General features: G+C 40.8%; 1 protein-coding gene across 1 annotated transcript in view; it reads right to left on the bottom strand.

Moving 5' to 3' along the window:
- The window catches only part of LOC149458638 (inter-alpha-trypsin inhibitor heavy chain H3-like), a 123,780-nt gene extending 111,651 nt beyond the window's left edge, over positions 1–12,129 (bottom strand). Inside the window, exons 1-4 of the mRNA XM_089681904.1 lie at positions 11,907–12,129; positions 6,505–6,522; positions 3,510–3,685; positions 2,468–2,572 (exon numbers count right to left, since the gene is read on the bottom strand). Coding sequence (XP_089538030.1) covers positions 2,468–2,572; positions 3,510–3,685; positions 6,505–6,522; positions 11,907–12,026 — 419 coding nt within the window. The 5' untranslated portion in view covers positions 12,027–12,129. The remainder of the gene's footprint in view (positions 1–2,467; positions 2,573–3,509; positions 3,686–6,504; positions 6,523–11,906) is intronic.
- Positions 12,130–24,803: the final 12,674 nt, after the last annotated feature.

The following is a 24,803-nucleotide window of genomic DNA, read 5'->3' as shown; positions in this document are numbered from 1 at the left end:
GCCCTTTTATAATCAACTGTCTGCTGGACACCTGCTTAATGAATAATTAGACTCATCTGTAGTTGAATTGTTAATTAGGATTTTGTTGTCAAACATTTAGCTTTGCTCTGAAGACTTTCATTGAGGTGAATTCATTTTTGCAACATGGTCTTGAATGAGTTTGTCAGGAAAAATACTTTTTTGTGTGTGCAAATTAACACATCTTGTTTTCAACCAATGGCCTGCTTTTGTGGGAATATTTAGTAGTATAGTGTCCTATAGAAAATTTTAATTCTGAAAGTAAACTTTTTCTGACAAATCTGTTGGGGTGTGCTCATTTATGCTGAGCACTGTATATTTTATATATATATAGTATGTCTAATAATATGATTTTAATATTTATATGTGAGAAGACTGAGATTGAGCTCTGCAGTCACTTTTGCAGCAGTTGTTTTCTTATTCCAGGTCACAATCCTACGCAATGTCCTTTTTGTCTCTTTCGGACATTTGACCATGTCGACCACACTTATGTTTTTCAAACGTTTTCCCAGAAACTGTGTATGCCATCAAAACCTTTGATACTCTACCTTGTGACATGGCAAATACAATGGCAACTTTAGTCAGAGGCATCAGCTAAGCTTTTTGAAATAAGCTCTGACATGACTCCATATTACTAGCAGCGCACACAGTGCATTGTGAAAGTGAGGCTTCCCATCTGTTAGCTAGGTTTCTCATTGCACAGAGTGTCACAATCAGAGGATAAGACCATCTGAGACTGTAAACGTAAGATCTAGCAGGCCAGTGGAAACAACTAAACAGGTGTACCTGGGTCCTGGTCCTCGCAGATTCAGGAGCAGTGTGACTGCACACAAACAGAGGTGTCGTAGGATCTAAGGAGCCACCTTCACAAGAGCCATTGGAGGTGTGGATGTTGCACTGCAAGGCAGCCCTGGGTTGCGGCTCTCTAACACACCCGTGCGGGCACAGTGCAAACAAATAGCACGCTGGAAGGTCACTGGGTACGTACAGGATACTAAGAACTAAGGTAACCTACTACAGCAAGCTAGGACGGGATGCCAGGGGAGAGTACACAGGGATCAAGCGTAAAGCTCAGGAGAGTGGTTGAGGGTGAGCAATGGTGCAGAGAAAGGGAGATAGAGAGAGAGAGAGACTCAGCAAGCTAGAAAGGGCTGCAGGGCAAACAACAACAAGAAACAATGCTAAGAAAGATACACACAGCAACAGGAAATGAAGGGGGTCCACAGACAGAAACCAAAGAGAATATAACTGCACAGCCAGATGAAAAACAAAGACAGGATCAAAAAACACACAGAATATGGTAGTACTCAAGCGGCGGCGAACAGAACAGGAACCAGAGGGCACACGTGAAGACACGTTGCTCCAACACTAACACACAGGTGCAAAGCATAAATAATACCTAGATTCAGGAACCTGACATCCTTCTTGTCAACTAATGAGGTCACTGGTTGTTAGGACACCAATGGCTAGAGGATTGTAATAGTACACAATGAACCTGTGGCCTTGTGTATCTGAAAGGCAGACTTGATCCACCTGCTGGTTTTAATACAATTTATGGGCATTTTTAGGTATTTGTCAAGGCACCCCTGAAGAAACCTGAAGGCACCCCAGGGTACCTGGGTACCCTGGTTGAAAAAGGCTGCCCTAAACTCTTGTTCCGGTGGCATCTCTAAAAGTTTGGTATTCTCATGCTGACAGTTTTTACAGACACTTTAAGAAGAAGACAAACAAGAGATCCCTGTGCTCAAATACCAACAGCTAGTGCATGCATTTATCCATCAGGTGCTAAAGGGGTGTAACCACATATTAACACTAGAAATTCTGAAGGACCCTCTGCACTATGCAATAAATAGGGATATTTAGTTCACACATATTGCAATCCCTTACTTTGACGCAGTTGGCCAGCTTAAGCATGTATTGCAATATTTGTGAACTAAATATCCCTATTTATTGCATAGTCTGCTTGAAAGGGTATATACCAGTGTGCAGAGGGTCCTTCAGAATTTCTAGTGTTAATATGTGGTTACACCCCTTTAGCACCTGATGGATAAATGCATGCACTAGCTGTTGGGATTTGAGCACAGGGATCTCTTGTTTGTTGTATTGTTGGGTCAGTAGCCAGACCTGAACCTTGTAGCTCTCCCCATTGTGTCTTTTCCCCTATGCTAGCATTGTGTCCACAGTAGCATTTGCGTAGGCAGAGCAGAGTAGGACTGGCCATAGAGGGATTACTTTGACGCAGTTGGCCAGCTTAAGCATGTATTGCAATATGTGTGAACTAAATATCCCTATTTATTGCATAGTCTGCTTGAAAGGGTATATACCAGTGTGCAGAGGGTCCTTCAGAATTTCTACTTTAAGAATAAGAACTCTTTATTACATAAATGTGCATATGTGAACAAATAAATTACTGTAAGTCATATAAATAATAAATTAGTAGTTAACCTACTTGACGAGTCCAGCTGTCTGACCCTTTGAGACAGCAGTCGCATACTGCTTCTTTGCAGCTTCTTTTTCTTTAATAACCCCTGAATATGTTACTCCATCGATTATCCTGCAATACATTTACATAAGAATGTTAACGAAATATTTATCATTAAAACAAGCATTTTTGGATATATACAGTATACTTGGAAATTAATTAGGCTTTCTGTCCCATTATATGATGCAGGAAACTGCCAGGAGTGGTGTGTGCCATATTCACTAAGCAGAGTGAAATAGTGAAATAGAAACTGGTGCAGATCTGCCCCTAAGTAGCAAAGGGAATACAGCAGTTCTTCATATAAAAACTGCTGCAGATTCCTGCCAAGTGTGACTGGTGGTATAGAATGCGAGCTGTCAGTAGAACGCTCACAACCCTATCTCTGCTTATGTAGTGGGTACACTACACTAGCAGAGCCTGCAGTGTTAAGAACTCTCCACCTCCCTCTGCCTCAAGCCAAGCAGGGGAGAGAGGAGACGGCAAAAAGATTGGAGCATGCAGCTCCAGCTTTCATGTTCTTTGTGCTGCCTGTCATAGGTATGACAGAACAGATCTGATTACTCCTAACTAACAAAGGGGCTTGTCCAGGACCTGTAGCTGATTTCGGACGAGGCTGTCTGAATCACAAGACTGTTTGAATAGCATTCCAAATTAAAGATAAATCAAAAGTAAAACAGTTCACATACGGTAAATGAACTTTATGAATAGGAAAGAAATTACATAAAAGCATCATTGATCTTTGTCTGTAAATATATCCATCAAAATCTATTTTTGGTGTGTGTGTGTGGGGGGATACTGTAATTATAATACAACAGCTGCTGTATAAACGTATGTTTACATTTGCAGTGATAAAGAAAAGATTCAGTGCTCACAAATCCCTCCTGGAATAGAAAACTCTGGACCTGGCACTGTGCATGCTAAAGGTAAGTATGATTCTTATTTTAGTGTTCCCCACCATTATCAGCCATTCAAAACACAATTGTGGAGCTTTGAATATCTAAATACTTACATGCTAAAATTAGTTATAAAAGCTGTTTTTGGCAAATCCACTTTAAAGATGGCCTCTTTAGACACATCAGCTCTATTAACGGCTCTGCTTGTGATGACATTATGAGCGAATCGGGATGTCACCTTACAGTCAATGTTAATACTGTAGACTTCAATATCTGGAGATGGCTTTGATGGCTGGAGAGTACAAATACATGACACTTGCCTCAGCTTAAATATCATTGACTTTTACATATATGGAAAATTATAAGATATAAACCGTTATATTGTAGACTGATTTTATCCTATATAGTTATACTTTTAACAGTGGCTATAAACAGGAATAATTAACTTTTCTAGGTAGGTTTTGTAACCGCTTTAACTGGTTTGGGTATAAACGTTCTTACCTATGCATACAAACTTTTTTAGTATTGGTGCTTTGGTCTACCACAAACAGTCATGAAAAGAACTATAATACTTAACCTCTTAACAACCACCCAATGCATAATTCCTTAGCTACTTGCCCTCCAGAGGATTTACCCCCCTTCCTGACCAGGCCATTTTTTGCATTATGGCGCAGCAGTTACTTTAACTGACAATTGCGTGGTCATGCAACACTGAACCCAAATTAAATTTACGTCCTTTTTTTCCCCAAGAATAGAGCTTTCTTTCGGTGGTATTTGATCGCCTCTGTGTTTTTTTATTTTTTGAGCTATTAAAAAAGAACAAAAACAATATTTTTGACTTTTTGCTATTAAACATGTCCAGTAAAAAAATTAAGATCAAAATGTATTCTGCGACATGTCTTTGCTAAAAAAAAAAATCCCAATACGTGTAAATTAATTGGTTTATGTGAAAGTTATAGCATTTACAAACGGTGGTATATATACTGGGATTTTTTATTTTTACTAGTAATGGTGGCAATCAGCAATTTATAGCAGGACTGCAGCAGTCATTCTGACAATGGGGGGAACTGACTTGGTGTCACTGACCTCCCCAGTGACAGCAATACAGTGATCAGTGCTAATAAAAAGTACTGACACTGTACTAATGGCACTGTGCAGGAAGGGGTTAACATGTGGGGCGATCAAAGGGTAACTGTGTGCTGTTTTACTGTGGGCTGTGTGTGTGTGTGCTTCACTGTAAGCACACTGCTTTGCATAGCTCTGCTATGCAAAGCCATGCATAGTAGTGTGCAGGAGCTGACAGGGGAGAGAACTGTATTGTTTACTTATAGTTCTCTACCTCCATTAGTATTGCTCCACAGTCACCGGGTGCCGGCGAGTAATGACCGGCTGAGACACAGTGATTGAAACCGAGGCCTCAAATAGTGGTGCGGGTAGGGAGGACGCAGCTCGCACACACCCCCTACCCAGAAATGCTAAGTCACGTATATATACATGATTGTCTGCACCTGTGCCGCCCTGTAGCAGTATTAGTGCTATAGGGTGGACGGGAAGCGGTTAATATCCACGTTTCCATGGTTCACTGTTGTTCTGTGCAGAGAGCATGCTCCCTACACTCTGACCAAGCTGTCACTAACATCTCCCAGTCACCATTTAGGATCAGGAGCTAGTAGGAAGGGCTTTTGACCATGTGGCAGCTGTTAACAGCATTTACATGATCAGAAACTCTGTCTCCTATGATTCAGAGTGCCATAAAGGTCCAACAAGTAATTAAAGAGGAACTAAACTCTGGAAGCTGTGCCCACAAAAAAGGCAGACTGTAGGCAAAGGACTAGTCACCACTATGTCTGTGGTCTTCATGTAGCTAAACATTTCCCATTACTGACTTAACTACTTAAGCTCCAGAAGGTTTTACCCCCTTCCTGACCAGGCCATTTTTTGCTATTTGCCACTGCTTTACTTTAACTGGTAATTGTGTAATCAGCAGTACCCAAACAAAATTTATATAATTTTTCTTCACACAAATAGAGCTTTTTTTTGGTGGTATTTGATCACCACTGGGTTTTTTATTTTTTAATATAGAAATTAAAAAATACTGAAAAGTTTGAAAAACAAAGCAATATGTTTTACTTTCTGCTATAAAACCTATCAAATAAAATAAAAAAAAATCTTCATAAATGTAGGCCAAAATGTATTCTGCTACATGTCTTTGGTAAAAAAAAATCCCAATATGTGTATATTGATTGGTTTTCATGCAAGTTGTAGTGTCTAAAAACGAAGACGTATATATACTGGATTTTTTTTTGTATACTACTAATGATGGTGATCAGTGACTTATAGTCGAACTGTGATAATGCGGTGGGCAATCTGACACTAACTGACACTGCGTGTGAACTGACTGACACTGTCATCACCAGTGACACTAATACAATGATCAGTGATAATACTTTACACTGTCACTGTACTAATCACACCAGCTGGGAAAGGGTTAATATCTCGGGTAATCAAGGGGTTAAGTCTGTGCCTCACAAGTGTTAATGTGTGAATCATGGGCTGCTTTTTACTAGAAATCTTTGCTCCATCTGCAGGGGGAAGAAACAATGATATTGTTCCCTCTGTACCGAGCCAGATTGTCAACACAGTTTTCGGAAGAGGCCAGCGACATACGGGCACATCGATGTGCCTGTACGGGCTGCCCATCCGAAGTAAATTGTGGGCGGGCAGTCTTTAATGGTTATAATGCCTTGTCCTATGCACTTTGTCTTTGGGTGGAAGTGGCCATGTTGGTGGAGGAAGAGGCGTTTGCTTCCCCATGTCAGAAGAGTGAGCAGCACAGTAGTGGCGTCAAGAAATCTCACTCCAAATCTCCTAAGACTGGCAATCTGATGCAGATTCACTGCAAATATATAGCTATAAGGCTGTAGGCAATGTAGTGCCTAGGCACCCTCATATACCAGGAAGTACATTACTTTTATCAGAAGAAATTCCAGACAAGAGTTAGATACTCAGGGTACTGCTTAGGTACAATTAACATTTCTAAGTGTACCACATTACAATCTTCACTTTTTAAATTTAGTTAGACTTTAACTTAAATTTGTCAATATGTCTTACCTCTGCAACATTTCTCTTCTGTAAATAAACACAGAGAAAGAAAATAACCCAGTTAGTTTTCTATAGAAAAATTCTGCATCCTTTTACTAAATATAAATTACCATCAAACTGAATTACTACAAGAAGCACATAGTGAGACAAAGCAGATCTGAAATGTAAAACATTAACACAATATATAAAAAGCAAAATAAACAAGTGCAGCGCTCAAACCATATAAATAATTTCCCTGATCAAATAAACTCACAAATATATAACTATGTTCACCAAACCCATATGATAATTATATATAAATGTCCACGTGATAGATTTAGATTTATGAAATAAGTTTGGTGCATAGCAATAGTTATTTATTTTTTAGTTTATTTGACCAGAGAGATTATTTATATGGCTTGAGCACTTTCTTTATTTCGATTTTTTTATATTTTATGTGAGTGAAACACATACACAGAGCTAGCAGGCTCTTTATTATCAAAGGAGATTGCTGCTCGGTGACACTAATTTGTATATTACCAAAATATAGTTTATTCAAAATATAAATTCCTTCACTTTTCAAAAAAGTGTTACATAAACCATAGCTATGGTTAATTTGTAAAATCATATATTCATTTCCACATTGTATTGCAAGTAATTGTAGCCTATTCATTTTAATCTGAATGATCTTGAAGTTTGTAAACTTACTTTGTGAAGAACCCCACACACATGAACTTCAGCTTTTTTTTTTTTTTTTTTAATTCAGTTAGATTTTATTGAGACAAAATGGTTTATTTTACAATACAAATAGGCCCATAAAATCAAGCATAAACAATAAAAATATAGAGCACACCAGTGTTATAAATAAAAGTACAAGTATAAAAGAGTAATAAACCAGGGTACCCAATGTCCTTAACGTACAGCTGTTGTTCCAGTTAATTATTTTAACAGGTATGGAGTATATAGTATAATTTACTATAAACCATTAGGTCACTATTATTTTTTATCAGGAGTATTAACTCTTCCATGCTTTTATTGCCTTTTGGATTGTACACTAACCATTATGCGTTGTAATAAAGCAATTACTCTAATGTTTTAATTTACATAGCATTTTATGTACCACCGTAAAAATAATAAACAGATAAAATGAATCAGTTCTGTAGTATGTGTGTTTATTTTACACATTGAACGTTTTAAGTACTACAAAAGATATATGGGTCCATTGGGATTGGAGAAAGGGAATTTTGAGCATAGTTTAGTAGTCTATCGAGAATTGTTTTGGATCTAGTCCTGGGGCCTCCAACCAGTTCCAGATTTTTAAGAATATGTTAGGACAACATTTGGGCTGGTACACCAAATTTTCTCGCAACAGAGAAGCACTTATCTGAGACTAGCTTAGATACCAAACTGGAACTCTTTATTGAACAGAAAACCTACAGGTTTTTATACACTCCAGAAATAGGGCCCATCCCCTCATGGACAATAAAACAAATAAACTACTCCAAAGGTCCCCCCTAGGCACACATCATAGAAGAGAGCCCCCTCAGATGCCAGGGCCATGGTCAGTAGGCAGAAGGCTAGCCTGCAATCCCCTCCAAAAGCCCCTATCCCTTTTGGGTCTGTCACAGTGCTGGACCACCTTTGGCATCCAAGACAACCTGCATTCTCCTGGGAATTGACAAATATAAGTTTTGGATGGTGGATAATGGAATCTGATACCACTATTCATGCAAAACTTGTTCCAGTTCTCTCAGAGATGCCAAAGGCAGAAAATGGGCCTGCACTTTGTTCTTGAAAATTGACCATAGTGGCTCTATGATATTGAAGTCTGGTGACTGTGGCTCCCAGGGAAGGTGCTACACTTTGTCTGAATGCTTGTCAAACCACAATTTGACAACACCAGCTGTGTAAATCAGAGCATTATCGTCTTGGTAAATGGCATTGTCTTAGAGAAACAATGTCTGCACCATGGGGTGCACATGGTCGGCCAAAATATGTACATAGTTGTTGGCAGTGACTCTACTTTTTCAAGATGATGATGGGGCCTGCAAAATACCAAGATATGTCTGCCCAAACCATGATAATGTCGCCACTATGCTTTACTGTTGGCACAAGACAGTCCTGGTTGTAAGCTTGGGATGGTGTTTGCCACACATAAACATGTCTAGTGGTTGGGAACTGTGTGAAGCTTGATTCATCAGACCATATTACAGTCTTCCATTGATTGATAGTCCAAGATGAATATGTGTTGCACCACTCTCTCCTCTTCTGAGCATTAATATTGGTCACTAGTGGTTTGGCAATTGCATCTTGCTCGTGTATGTTTTGCTTATGGAGTTTCCTCTGCACTGGGCTTTGGAAGACTGTGACTGAGCTCTGCAGTCACTTTTGCAGCAGTTGTTTTCAATTCCGGGTCACAATCCTGTGCAATGCGCTTTTGTCTCCTTCGGTCAGTTGATCATGCCAACCGCACTTGTGCTTGTCAGATGGAAATTGTATATGCTGTCATAACCTTTGGTACTGTACCTCGCGACATTGCAAAACAATTGGCAACCTCAGTCACAGAGGCACCAGCTAAGCAGGCACCATCAATTTGCACTCTTTGAAACTCAGTAAGCCCTGACATGACTCCATATTATTAGCAGCACACGCAGTGAATGATGAAAGTGAGGCTTTCCACCTGTTAACTAGGTGTCTTATCACACAGCAGAAGCAAAAGAGTGTTACATCACTTTCACTTTCAATGTGTAACGTATGGTCACTTTCACACCTGCAAATCATGTAGTGTTCTCTTATTTCTGTCCAACCCTATATATTTTATGCAATATAAATAATAAGCAAATAATAGCTGTATATGTATGTGACATATACTTCTCTTCATCCAGCCAACCCAGTACACAGACCTTTGGGTTAAATTGTAAATTGGTGGAAAAAAAGGTATGAATGGTGTCCAGAATACTGTAAGGTTCCAGTATCGAAGACTTTTTGGGCATTTCCAAAGCATATGAATAATTGTACTTGAGTCCAATTCACAGCTTGCACATAGAGGAGAGTCCCTTCTATGCCACTAAGCTTTTTGGGGTATGGTAGGTCTTGTATGTATAATAAACAATTGTATAAGTTTCTGTGTAGTGGGTAGTGAAACTTTGAATACATTATTTAGGATATCATGTCTCATATCATTAGATATGGATATGATATCAGTTTGTAAGTGTTCCTTGCAATTAAGAGTCATACTGTTTGTAGAATGCTGAAGCAGAGTTTCATACATTGGCATTATTTGTGTGCCAACTGTGTGCTGTGTGTGTGTATTGGTCTGCTATGCAGAGCAATTCAAAGCAGTGTGCTGGAGTTGACAGGGGAGAGATCTGTATTGTTTACATACAGACCTCTCCCCCGTCACGTTACTCGGCGATTGCCGGGTGCTGGTGGGGAATCGCTGGCTGGGACCTGGTGATCGACAGCTGAAGCCGCCAATGGCCCCTACCCGGAAATGCAAAATCACGTATATGTACGCAATTCTGTGCAGCCCTGTCACCCTGTAGCAGTATTTCTGCTATAGGGCGGTGGGAAAGCGGTTAAGAAGGTATGAAGTAATCATGGGAATGCAATTCATTATTTTGGGGAATTATAGAGACTATTTATGTTATTTTTAGTTTTTTTGTGTGTGAAGTATCTTGTTTTGAGGGGATGATATAAGGGCGATGGATATAATTTAAGGAAAGCGTGAGACTGTTATTTTATTTATTGGTACAAGGATCACTTTAGCTGAGTGAGGGAGAGAAACATTGCAATACTAATTAGTGCCAGTGTGCCAAGATGTACTTGTTTTAGAATAAATAACATTGGTGTGCTATGTATGTGGAAGTTGCTCCATTATGTAAAATTATTAGTTTAGTTTTTTACATTTTAGAATTGGGAGCCTCAAGACTTTGGCAAATTTTAAAGGGTGCCTTGACTATAAAAAAGTTGAAAAACACTGTCCTAGACAAAAGAAGACCTTTTAACCTTTCCAGTGGGGGGGTTAAGTGTACTATTATATTTATATACACTAACAGTTGAAGACAAACTCCAGATCACACTTTGTAATCAGTTACATCAGTTTTTTTTTCCCTTTTGGGATAAAGGTTTTACATGAATAATTAAAAGCTGATCATTGTAAGCATCCCCATCAGTAGTAAGTGGATTGTCTCATCTCTGTATACATCTGAAAGAGTGCTTATTCTTTTGAAAAACAACAGACTTTCTCATCACATCACAAGATAAAAATAGAAGAAAGAAAGCCTAAAAAAGGAACCTAATGCAGCCATCACATCTAAGAATTGGCATTTTCATCAGAGCTCAGAAATTTCAACTGTGCTTAAAAAGACTCAGGCAATATTCAGGAAAGGTTAAAGATTTAAGAAAGACCTGTACTGTGGTGAATCATAGTTTTTTTCTGCAATGGTTAACACTGGCATTACCTGCCTTCTGAAACTGTTTCAAATATAAAACCACAGAATGGATCTTTCTGGTATCTGCTCTTCTGAGTCCTTTTTGGCACAGTCAGAAATCCTGAGTGTTTAGTGTTCCCAGTTATATTCAATTGACCCAATATAAATCTATATCCAATGCCTATTTTTAAGTTTGTTTTTTTATGTTGTTGTTTGCTTCCCTTCACTTTCTGTCTTAGAAACACAATGGGAATTGAGAGCAATTCTCTCAATTCTTGTTGTGGTGGCAACTGACAACCAAAATTTAAATTTCCACTTTTTTCTGCTCGGAAGACAGTGATCACCAGCACAAAAACTAAGATTTGGTGTCCACAGCAGGGACACGCAGAACAGTAATAATTAAGCAGGACTAACCTTTCCACACTCGAACCACAGCTACAGAAAAAAATTGGTTATACATATGCTTTAAGGTAGGGGTCAGACCATGAAGTTATTTTTCTTTACTCAACTTTATAAAACCCCTATGTATATACCACCGGTGCCAGAACCCAATGTTCTCAGGCGACCATCTTTCAAACAGTCAAATATGAATTTCTTAACAATCTTGATCCAATTAATTCCTTGCTTTTCTCACTTCAGAGTGAAAAAGAAGATCATGTGTTATTAAATTTTGAAATGTCTCACAACTGCTACTAGGGATGCTTGAATAAGTTACATTGCTAGCAGAAAAACAGGCCACGTAGGTGTAAATAATACTTTTTCTTTCAAAAATGTTAACATTATCAGCAATTGTGTTTTACTAAGTAAACAACTCAACCTATATACAAGCTATTGTTTGTCCTATACTTATCTTAGATGTATGGGACACTGCAAATTATGACTTGTTAGGATGCCTTTATGTCTATGTGCTTATATTAGAAATACAAATTATAATTTAATCCAGATTTGGGTGAAATTTTACAGATTTATTCAAGATTAAAGATAAAAGATGACACTGACCTGGATGTTTCTCAGTCCTTCGATCAGAAAGTCGCCCTTAATTGAGGAGAGAACATGAAAGAGCAAAGTGCAGACCAACAGAAGATAGCCCATGTTGGATGTGTCTTTTTTGTGTGACATATGTGGGATTTTTAGGAGTATATATGAAGAACTGTTAATAAATAACAGAAGGTCAGCTACTGTTTGGAGACAACTTATTCAGCAGTGTCTTCTGTATCTGTATGTAATCATCTACAATGTCTAAACTACGGAGCCCCTCCTAAGTATTTGCAAGCAGGAAATAACAATGTATTCTGGCCACTGGCTTTACTTGGCAGCTTTTACAAGACTGTGAGAGGTTCCTGGGCATGCCTAATTCCTGCCACTGTACACGTACATGCTAAATGAATGATATTTTGCTTGCTAAAGCACTTATTATAAAAAAAATGCCGTTTTTAATAACATACTTATTTCACCTTTTTTGCTGCATCTCAGTGCTGATGATTTTTGGCAAAGGAATGGACAGACTACCCAAGCATCGTCAGTGACTTACAACAGCAAAGTTGAGCATGCCTATTTATGAATTCTCTACTTTTGCTGGAGGTTCTGAGCAAAAATGTACTCTGTGAGGTTAATCTAAATACCCTGTTACATTGATAGTAAGTGTTACAATGTCTGTTTTTGTAGTTAGTGTAAATGTGGGTATGCTACACTGATAACCATACTCACCAAATTGAACCTATTTATAGGGTGTACAGAGGAACACTGCATCTTTGCATAGGAAAATCCCTTTAGCAGTTACCATAAGATTTAATCAGCATAGAAAACAGCCTTGGAAAGGTAGCAAAGTAATTTGCAAAGGTAAGGAAAGGGTTAACTACAGCAGATATGGTAATGGGGGCAGAACTAATTTATAGGGTCTTGTTAGTCTTTGGGATCCAGCCAATGCTGGAATTTTTTTTTTCAATCTTTTTATTAAGGGTTTAAGAATACAAAACCAAAAAGGCAAATGGCACTCCCACGCAGAGACGTCCATTCCTAGAGACTGTGGCACTAAGTGCCAACAAGGCACTTGCTACAAAACACTACAACCTACGTGTGTGGATAAAGATACTAAAGAAAGGACATAGAAGGAAGACCTTGCCCAATTCGGGTTAATATCCCCAAAGGCCGAAGGTCCCTTATGAATGACAGGACAAACCAGATGGTTTGTCTTCGGGTACTAAATAGTGTCAGGCATCGAAGCCATAGAGACATCCTCCAGCCATTTTGACTAGACTTTGCCAAACTTTTTGGGGCAGCCTTCCTGGATGTACTGCAAGTATGGTTGTATAAAAGTAAGGTAGTATTCACTAGTTATTTCCAATACTGTATAGAAGGTGGTGATAGCTTTTTCCAAGACATATCCAAGTACAAAAATATGAAGCCACAAAATTAGGCAGGACAGCCTAAATAACCACTCTATGTCTCATCACAAATATGGCTGTGGGTTATGACCAAACATAAAGCAAAAACAAAAGACCGCTGTGCTAAGGCGGTACTACATAAAACCCAGGCAAAGCAGTGTTTAGGGAAACGAGTACAAAACTTTATTACAAACCTAATCAAAAATATTTAATGGAAACCTTGCAAAGGAGGAAAGACACAAACACAATAGTCATAAAAATAAGTAGTCCGGACTGCAACATCAGCAAGCAGTCAGTGACATCAATTATAGCAGCCGAGGACCAAAAGGTGCTCAAATAAATGCCACTGAATGAGGATACCCATTATCCCATAAGACCAAAAAACTTAGGCATGCACATGCTAAAGGTTTGGTAGTCTCCAAATCAACAGTCATAATGTAGCTACCCTTTATGTTTCAAATTAAAGCTGCCTCATGCAATAAATGGATGAATAAAGGTGTTGCGGATTTGACTTGATCAAAAGGTAACACGGTTAACCTCAATGTAATTAATTAACAGATAGTGAAGAGGCTCCAACAGTTCCAATTTTAGAGTCAACAGGTCAGTCCGTAAGGCAATGAAGAAACAAGTGTGCATAACTGTGGGAAAAAGTATGAAGCGGGCATAGGTAGCAACATCATTCGCAAGCTTAAGCCAAGAAGCATGGTCATGTGCATGGAAATGGTCATCATCCCAGTTATAGCAGGTAACCTCCAAGAGGTGTCCAGATCGTATCATGCAGTGGAAGTTAAAAAATTTGCGGTTTAGTGACCAGGCTATGTGAAGCTAGTATAAGTCCTGTTTGCAAAATAATAAGCACAGAGGTTTAGCAGCTCAGCATTAAGGTGGTACTGTCGATGAGAAAGATCACATGTAGATCTCTCACCAGGAGTATATCAAGCATTTACTGATGCTTCATGTGAACTCTGGACAATGATCAATCTCTCAAAGGTCCTTCCTTATTTATTTATTTCAGATACTTGTATAGCGCCATCAATTTACTCAGCGCTTTACATACATAGTGTGCATTCACATCATTCCCTAACCCTCAAGGGGCGTACAATCTAAGGTCCCTAACTTACATTCATACATACACATACTAGGGCCAATTTAGACATGATCTAATTAACCTACCAGCTTGTGTTTGGAGTGTTGGAGGAAACCGGAGTACCCAGAGGAAACCCACGCAGGCACAGGGAGAAACTCAAGACAGGTGGTGCCATGATTGGGATTCGAACCGACCCTAGTACTGCCAGGCAGAAGTGCTAACCATTTAGCCACTGTGCTGCCCATAGAGCTGCTGATTTGCCCTCATAAATGTGGTCAAACCACCGCTGATGGTTTGTCTCCTGCATGGAAATAACTGACCACGTTTTCCTGGTGTCCCGGGTGTTATGCGCATAGTTGCAAGCCTGCCTTGCATATTCAATCACATGTTGGGATGCTTGCTCAGGACTCATGACAAAGCACATGTTTGTGAGAAACGTGTCTACTGCTCCTCTGTCCTGTCTTGGAGGTGTCATGTTCTTATCATATTGCATGAAAAGGATTCCAATAAAGGATTTCATCCACCACATTGCTGTTTGTGCGGCCAACTATTCTGTTTTTCCATAACATCACTTCCATACTCAATGATGTCACTATGTTGACTCGTTTCGTCTGCCAATCACCACATACTTCATCAGAACAAGGAGGGGTCAATGGCATGCTGGTTTAAATACCTTTTTATACATGGTAATACTACCACTGCACCCTCTTGTGTTGGGATGTCATCACTACATCCTAATAAAAGTTAAAACCAAGATTATAACACCAATGTCATCAAATTAATTACCAACAGGGTGTGGCATACACTAAGGACCTAGTGATCAATCCAGACTTTCCAATTAAGTAATTTAAGTCTTCTCAAAGAGGTCATGACAAAAAAGAAGGTGAAAATCTCCAAAACTGAACAAATCAAATGTACCAATAGGCTAATCCAAAAATACCTTGAAGCTTAATTCTGTATTCAGGCCTCCAGGTACAAGTGTTCCCAATGTATAAATCCAGATTTTTTCTTTTTGAAGTTAAACCTTGTCAAAATTTCCTTGGGACAATTTAAGGGAAAGGATACCCTTCACTCTCAGACCATCAGTTTGGTCCCTATGTACCTCCTTAAAGTGTAACGCTAAGGGATTCTCCCTTTCCTTTCAGCTTTGTTAGGTTTACTTTTGATATCTCTCAAATGCTCACCAGTGCAGTCCCTTAAAGATCTTTTGGTCTTCCCTATATACAATTTACTACATGGATACATGGACACTCCAACATGTACACAACGCTCCTAATTTCAAAGATCTTAATTTTGTCTTCGCTGGTGAATATTCAGCTCTTTTCAACAAGTGGACAGATTTGGCAATGGATACATGCCAATTAGACCAGACAGGTTAGTTAGCCAATTTTCTGGTGATTGTTTCTGGAATTCTGAATGTACAAGCAGATCATTCAGATTCTGAGGTCTAGCACCATTCAAGTCAGCAATGGTGGGATTGGCTGTCAATACATGCCAGTGTCTCTGTAAGACATATTTTACTTCACTCCACTGCCGACCATACTTACTGAAATGTTTTCATTTTGAGGCTCAAGCAAGTCTTCCCTTTCTGTATTTAGTGCTCTATGTTTAGCGTTCCCCAAGATGTTATGAGGGTAGCCCCTCTACCTGAATCTCTGATATATATGGGATGCTTCTCGCATGAATTGAGTTGTATCTGAACAGTTCCTCTGTATGCATAGAAACTGACCCACAGGTATTCTTCTCTTCAGGGATTCAGGGTGGTGGCTCTCCGCATGGAGTAAAATGTTAGCTGTGGTCTCTTTTCTAAGTGTCCTCGTGGTTAGGTGGTCTTCATTATTGGACACGTACAAGTCCAAAAAGGAAATTTCCTTGTAGTCATAACAGAAAGTCAATTTTATATTCCAATAATTCTGGTTTAGCATCCTCAGGAACTCCCTGAGTAGGTCCTCTGATCCATTTGAAAGTATCAGAATATCATCGATATATCTCAGCCTCCGCAAAACGTGGCTGAGGTACATTGAGGAGCCATAGACTATTTCCTGTTCCCATAGTCCCAAATGAAGACAGTCATATGCCGGAGCCCAAGGGGCTCACATTGAAGTACCGCAAATTTGCTGGTAATTGGCTCCTAGGAACTGAAAACAATTGTGATAAAGCATACATTCCAGGAGATCCAAAATAAATAAATTTTGAGATCCCATTCCTGGATGATGTAATTCCAGGAACCTAGCTACCACTCTTATACCCCATGTATGTGGAATAGACGTATAGAGCGACTCAACATCAACACCAACCAACAGCATTCCTGTTGGTACCTCAATGCCTTCCAATTTGGACAAAACGTCTCTCGTGTCCTGCACATACAATGGTAAGGAAGTAACTTTATCTTTGATCATATCATCAAGATATTTACCTATTTTCTCCAACGGTCCATTGACTGCAGACACTATTTGTCTCCCTGGCGGTCTTAGTGGATACCTATTGATCTTCAGTATCACGTAGAAAGTGGGAATGTTAAACACATCCACTTTCAAAAAAATCATATTCCTGTTTAGTTAGGAGATTCACTTTGAAGGCTCACATTAGCTTGTGGTACTTATTCAGTATCATATATTAGAAATCATTGTTATTTGTTTTGTTGTAACTATGTGATTTGTCAATAAAGAGAATGAAGATTTTACAAAATGTTGATGTTTAAGTGCCTATAAAGTCCATTTAGTTGCAATCACATGTTAGCTACTCTTCCTAGGATGTGGCACAGTGTATGAGCTATGTATCCATAGTACCACCCTATGGATATACCCTTTATATATGACCATTATTATAGGTGGAAGCACCTTCATTGGTGACTCTAGGTGGTGGTAACTAGATTATTTTTTGTTGTTTTTCTCCAATTTAGTACCACTACTACAGTATAGTACTTCCAACCAATCCAGGCATTTCTTATACTTTCATTGTGAACCATGGACTTTATAGGTACAGCATGGACAGATTTTATGACAGCTATACATACTACATGTACTAGTGCCAACAAAGATGATGACCTTATAAATTAATATTTTGTGAAACTAAAATGTCTACTCAAAAAGAAGTTGAACCTGTATTGGCATATAGAGTTTTTCCAGCAGTATATTCAGGAAAACATCAGCCCACTAGGGCGACAGGTACAAATATATCCCTCTGTTAAAAATATTTCTCAAGAGTTTAAGAATGCTTGGGAACAAGTGCTTTCGAAGTGTAGTATGGAACTAATACATTTATTGGTTTCTCGTTACAGCCAGATATTAGTCATTTAGATCAAGAATTGATTGCTCTTAATACACAATATGAAACAGTTAAAACTAATTCCCATTATGATAGTAGATAGCAGGAATTTAAAGAATATATGGCCAAGCTAAACAAGGATATCATTGGCAAAAAACAGGAGGAACTAAGAATAGGCTAGCCTTTTCAGAGGGATATGCATACCGATGGCAAAATACCCCCTCTGGGAGAGGGTTTATGACCAAAAATAAGCCAAATCCAAATGTCCAACCCAATGTTGCATTTGAGGAAGAATCAGAGTTAGACTCTTCAACTTCTTCTCTTTCGTTACAGATCCCTCAGGGAAATCGTATTACACACATCATGCACGCTTATGTTGGACCACGGAAACGGGGTTATGGTGGTCGGAATATACAAACCCCTAATATTCCTAAACGGTGCCCGGAGCACTTTTCTAATTTCACTCCCATGGTGTTACAAAAGGTTGGTGCTGGTACCAGACCAAGCGAAGGCAACTTTTGCGCACCCAGTAACACTCCCTGGAACTATGCAGGGTCCACAGCAGCACAAGCACTTCAATTCATGACTACACAACAAATCACTAATTCGTCCCAATCTCTTCCAATACCTTTTCAATCGGGACCTACAGTTGCAAGAAAAAGTATGTGAACCCCTTGGGATTACGTGGAGTTTTGCATGAATTGGGCATAAAATGTGCTCTGAACGTCATCTAAGTCACAACAATAGAAGAACACAGTCTGCTGAACATAATACTACACAAACATTAGATGTTGCCATGGTTTAATTGCACATAACATGTAAACATTCACAGTGTACGGAGGAAAAAGTATGTGAGGCCCTAGCTTAATGACTTCTCCCAGAGCTAATTGGAGCCAGGAGTGAGCCAACCTTGACTCCAATCAGTGTGATGATATTGGGTGTATTGTTGACAGCTGTCCTGCCCTTAAAAAACACACACCTGTTTTGGGTTTACTGGTTTCAAGAAGCACTGTCTGATGTGAACCATGCCTCGCAGAAAAGAGCTCTCAGAAGACCTACGACCAAGAATTGTTGACTTGAATGAAGCTGGAAAGGGTTACAAAAGTATCTCCAAAAGCCTTGACGTTCATGTGTCCATGGTAAGACAGACTGTCTACAAATGGAGAAAGTTTAGCACTGTTGCTACTCTCCCTAGGCGTGGTCGTCCTGTAAAAACGACTGCAAGAGCACAGCGCAGAATGCTGCATGAGGTAAAGAAGAATCCCAGAGTGTCAGTTAAAGACCTACAGAAATCTATGGCACATGCTAACATTTTTGTTGACACATCTACAATAAGGAAAACACTAAACAAGAATGGAGCACATGGGAGGACACCACGGAGGAAGCCATTGCTGTCCAAAAAGAATATTGCAGCACGTTTGAAGTTTGCAAAAGAGCACCTGGATGTTCCACAGCACTACTGGCAAAATATACTGTGGACAGATGAAACCAAGATTGAGTTGTTTGGGAAGAACACACAACACTGTGTGGAGAAAAAAAGTCACAGCACACCAACATCAAAACCTCATCCCCACTGTAAAACATTTGCGGAGTGAGCATCATGGTTTGGGGCTGCTTTGCTGCCTCAGGGCCCGGACGGATTGTTGTCATTGATAGGAAAATGAATTCCAGAGTTTATCAAGACATTTTGCAGGAAAACGTACGACCATCTGTCCGCCAACTGAAACTCCGCAGAGGATGGGTAATGCAACAGGACAATGACCCAAAGCATACAAGTAATTCAACAAAACAATGGCTGCAACAGCACAGAATACGCCTTCTGGAGTGGCCCAGTCAGAGTCCTGACCTCAACCCCATTGAAATGCTGTGGCATGACCTTAAGAGAGCGATTCACACCAGACATCCCAAGAATATTGCTACACTGAAACAGTTTTGTGAAGAGGAGTGGTCCAAAATTACTCCAGATCATTGTGCAGGTCTGATCTGCAACTACAGGAAACGTTTGGTTGAGGTTATTGCTGCCAAAGGAGGGTCAACCAGTTATTAAGTCCAAAGGTTCACATACTTTTTCCTCCCTTCACTGTGAATGTTTACATGTTATGTGCAATTAAACCATGGCAACATCTAATGTTTGTGTAGTATTATGTTCAGCAGACTGTGTTCTTCTATTGTTGTGACTTAATTGACGTTCAGAGCACATTTTATGCCCAATTCATGCAAAACTCCACGTAATCCCAAGGGGTTCACATACTTTTTCTTGCAACTGTATATCCCATAGACATCTAACACACTCACAGACATCCTAGAGTTTCCTAAATAGTAATTTTTTAGCAATTACGCAACACTCGGAACCAAACAGACAAGGAACAGTGGATGCCTACGTAACCCGACAACATTCGTACCTAATGACATCAGCAGCAACTCCCAATCTAGCTCAGACCAGGAATTTAGTGTGAACAATCTAACTCCAGATCCACTTTCATCTAATGAATTATCAGTCCTCAAATTGGGGTCAAGTTTTTGTCCTACTGTCAGCATTGATATATATGATACCATCAAAGATCTATATCTGTTTGCAAGGTACCTTACTTATAAATTTATGTTTGGTCCCGATAGAGTTCATATGAGGGAAGAAAGGGAACTAGCTGACCAAATGAAGCATTTACAATGCAAGATTTTAGAACCTAACAGGATCTTATATTACTTTTGGAAGAAAGTGGGGAACACTATGTGGACTCCCCACCCAGCATGACACAGGATCATTTAGGCAATAAGCTTAGAAATAAAGTGTTTAAGAACAAGTCACAAAAATGTCCTGATTTAACAAGTAACCCTATGTGTGGGCCTTCCTTACAACAGTAGTAAATGAGGTTAAGCGTATGAAGATAGTTAACTTTGAGTCCAATTTGAGTCCTACATTGAGAAAGGCATTTATTCAACTTCAAAATCTTGCCAACACAATTATTAGTATAGGTGTAAGAGAGTTCCTGCAGGAAGAATCGCGATCGGGAACGCGCATGCGTGACAGAGATCCCGCCAAAGGATTGCCGGTTGTGCACAGGCGCGCAGGAATGCGCGATCGCGCACATGCACACACACGTGCACACGCACGGTGAAGATTGGCGCCAGACGGGCTATTTAAGGTGCGCCTCTGCCCAGATTCAGTGCTGACTGGTCTTCAGCTCCCCCCATGTCCTGTTTGCTCCTGTTTGTTTCCTTGTTGTTGATCCGGCTTGTTCCTGACCCGGCTCTGAGTACTCTCCTGCCACTGGTTCCTGACTTTGGCTCTGATCCTGACTTTGGCTTTTCCTCCTGATCCTGTAACGGGCTGCCCGACTGTTATGACCCTGGCTATCCTACGACTCCACTCCAGTCCTGTGCCCTGGCTACATACCTGGCTCTGCTGTGCATCTGACAATCCACTGTACCTGCCTGGTCTATTGCTACAGTACCCAAGTCAGAGGATATCCTGCCTACTAAGGTCATCATCTGCAAGAGCCGCAAGCAAACCTCTGGCGCTCTTGTCCCCCTGGTCCCTAGACTCCCTCTGTTCCAACTTCAGCGGGGTCAGGGCTAGTGACACAAGTGAGGCCGACCTCGTCAATTCAGTCTCCCATTAGGTACCTGACAGTACCAGTCAGCCAATGATGGAGTCTGAAAGGGAGGCCTCACAACTGGGGGACATTCGCCAAGCTGTGACTTCTTTGTTCAACGTGATACACGACCTACAAAGAAATTTCAAACACCTGGAGAGTAAACTGTGAACTGACTCTAATGTCCTCCCAGACACAGTAAGCTTTGGTACAGCTACTCAAACAGAGACCAGTATGTTCCTTGAAACTTCTGTCCTACCGTAACCCCGGGTACCGATGCCTGAGTTCTTTTCAGGAGATCACCAAAAGTTCAGGACTTTTTGTAGCTCCTGTGAGTTATATTTTTCCCTACTCCCCAGGACCTTCTCCTCACCAAATACTAAAGTAGGGTCTGTCATCACTCTTCTTAGAAATGAACCCCAGTCCTGGGCATATCATCTTCATGAGCAGCATGAACCGGCACTAACCTCTGTGGATTCATTCTTTTCAGCAATGGCACAGATCTATGCAGATCCCTTCCGGCACCAAACTGCGGAATCTATGATCAGTAAACTACAAGGCCAAAGGCCTGTGGAGGATTATGTCACTGACTTCCATATCTGGAGTTCCGATACTCAGGGGAATGAGTCTGCTCTCTGCTATCAGTTCCGCCTTGGTCTTTCTGACACCCTGAAGGATGAGCTGGCCCGAGTTTGGGTGCCAACAAGATTGGAAAGTCTGATAGACCTAACAATCCATATTGACCGTCGGATCCGGGAAAGGTTGAATGAAAAGATTAGTGGGAAACTTCTGTTATGCCCTGAAGTTGAGCCAGCTACGAATGTTGTCCCATCTGAATCGCCCACCAATCCAGCTAGAAGGAGCTTTTGGAGACCACAGTTATCCGCAGCAGAACGCCTCCGACGGCAGAAGTCTAATCTCTGCCTCTATTGTGGTGAAGCAGGACATTTTGTGGCTACCTGCCCAATTAAACCTCACAAACCTTCTCCCAACTGCTTCTACATGATGCATCCTCAGGCAACAAGCCGGACACACCTCTCTTTCCATCTGCAACTACAACTGGCCGAAAGGACTATCGCGGTCTCGGCCATCTTCGACTCAGGTGCCTGTAGCTGCTTTATGGACTCTCATTTTGCTTCTCAGAATCAGATTCCCCTCCGCACTAAAACTCAAAGGCTTGCAGTTCATCTGGCAGACGGGTCTGGTATCAGTTCTGGTCCGGTAACACAAGAAACCTTGCCCATATTTTGCTATTCTCTCTCAGGACACCAAGAATTCCTATGCTTGGATATTATCACCTCCCCGATTTTTCCAATTATCCTCGGTATGCCTTGGTTAAAAGCACACAACCCAACCATCAATTGGTTGTCTGGAGAGATCTCTTTTCCTTCGGAATATTGTCTGACTCACTGCACTCTCAAAGAGACAGGTGTGACAAATCCTCTTCTCAGTAGCGACTCTGATCCTGAAACCATGAAGTTTGTCCCTACGGCATACCACGAGTATCTGGATGTGTTCAACAAAAAGAGTGCCAACACCCTTCCTCCGCATCACCCCTATGACTGTCCAATTGAGCTCCTGCCTGGCGCCGAAATTCCTTTCAGTAGAATTTACCCTCTATCCGAAGTCGAATTAGAGGTCCTCCGGGGGTATATAGACGAAAGCTTGGAAAAAGGGTTCATTCGTCTATCTATTTCACCAGCAGGAGCCGGCATATTCTTTGTGGAAAAGAAGGACGGCACTTTGAGACCCTGTATAGACTATCGGGACTTGAACAAAATCACGGTCAAAAACCGTTATCCCCTTTCTTTGATCCCCAAAATATTTCAAAGGTTACGAGGAGCATGTTTTTTCTCAAAGTTAGATCTGAGGGGCACTTACAATCTGGTGAGAATTCGGGGAGGGAACGAATGGAAGACAGCCTTCCGAACCAGAGAAATGCAAGTTCGAGAAACAATCTATCCAATTTCTTGGGCTGGTGATCACTCCTGAGGGCATCTCTATGGACCCTAAGAAGGTGTCCGCCGTCTTAGAATGGCCTATCCCTGAAGATAAGAAAGCAGTGCAGCACTTTATAGGATTTGCGAACTTCTATATGAAGTTTATCAAGGACTTCTCTGGAATCCTAGCACCAGTGACACAGCTCACTAGGTAACATATTCCCTTCAAGTGGACTCCTGAGGCCCAAACAGCCTTTGAGCAGTTGAAGACCATGTTCACGACCGCACCGATCCTGAAACATCCAGACCCTGCTCTGGCCTTCATCCTTGAAGTTGATGCTTCAGAGAACGCGGTAGGAGCCATCTTGTCACAAAGGCAGGGTCCCAAATCCCTCCTGCATCCTGTCGCTTTCTTCTCTGTTGGAATCCTTGCCCGTACCAGAAAAGCTTTCGAGCATGATCTCCATGGATTTTATTGTGGAACTCCCCCCATCTGAGGAATTCACCACTATTTTGGTAGTAGTTGATCGCCTGTCCAAGATGGCCCACTTCATCCCCTTGAAAGGGACTCCTTCTGCTACGGAAACTGCTTCCGCTTTCATCAAGGAAATCGTAAGGCTACATGGCGTTCCCTTGAATATCGTGTCTGATCGGGGAGTGCAATTTACATCCAAATTTTGAAAAGCTCTGTGTGAGGCATTAGAAATTGAGTTACGCTTCTCCTCCGCTTATCACCCACAGACAAATGGACAAACAGAAAGGACAAATCAAACTCTGGAGCAATATCTCCAATGCTTCTCTTCGTATTCACAGGACAACTGGGTATCACTCCTTCCTCTAGTGGAATTTGCATATATTAATTCCATCCATTCTGCCACCAAACAATCCCCCTGTTACTCTAACTATGGATACCACCCCTCCTTTCTTCCAGAAATACCAGTGGAGGCTGCTGTTCCGGCGGTACAAGAAAGGATGGAGTTCCTCAAGAGGAACAGCAAAGTGCTACAAAAAACGATTTCCGAGGCTCAAGTGAGTAACAAAAAATTTTTTGATAGAAAGAGAAGGGGCAATTTGAAATTAAAACAAGGAGATAGAGTATGGCTGTCCACAACTAATCTGAAATTAAGTTGTCCATCAAAGAAGCTTGGTCCAAGATACCTGGGACCATTTACCATCAAGAGAAGGGTTAACCCTGTGGCATTTGAATTGGAATTACCAGCTAACTTGAAGATCCACCCGGTATTTCATTGTTCTCTATTAAAACCACACGTTCCAAGTGGGTTTCCCAACCGAAATTCAGAGGCACCTGCTCCACTGTTGGTGGAGGGAAATGAAGAGTACGAAGTGGAGGCTATCTTGAATTGTAGAAAGAGGGGTGGAAAAACCCAGTTCCTCATCAAATGGAAGGGTTATGGACCAGAGGATAATTCCTGGGAACCGTCCACTAATGTCCATGCCCCATGGATAGTCCAAGCCTACCTCCATCGTCATCCTGAGAAACAAGCCCTAGTGGGCATCCGGAGGCTACCCCTAAGGGGGGGGCAATGTAAGAGAGTTCTTGCAGGAAGAATCACGATTGGGAACGTGCATGCGCGACAGAGATCCCGCGGAAGGATTGCCGGTTG

The sequence above is a fragment of the Staurois parvus genome, unplaced genomic scaffold, assembly GCF_062004578.1.
Source record: "Staurois parvus isolate SC_StPar_1 unplaced genomic scaffold, SC_StPar_1.0 ptg000282l, whole genome shotgun sequence".
Classification (NCBI taxonomy): Eukaryota; Metazoa; Chordata; class Amphibia; order Anura; family Ranidae; genus Staurois; species Staurois parvus.
This window is presented reverse-complemented; position numbering and strand designations above follow the sequence as displayed.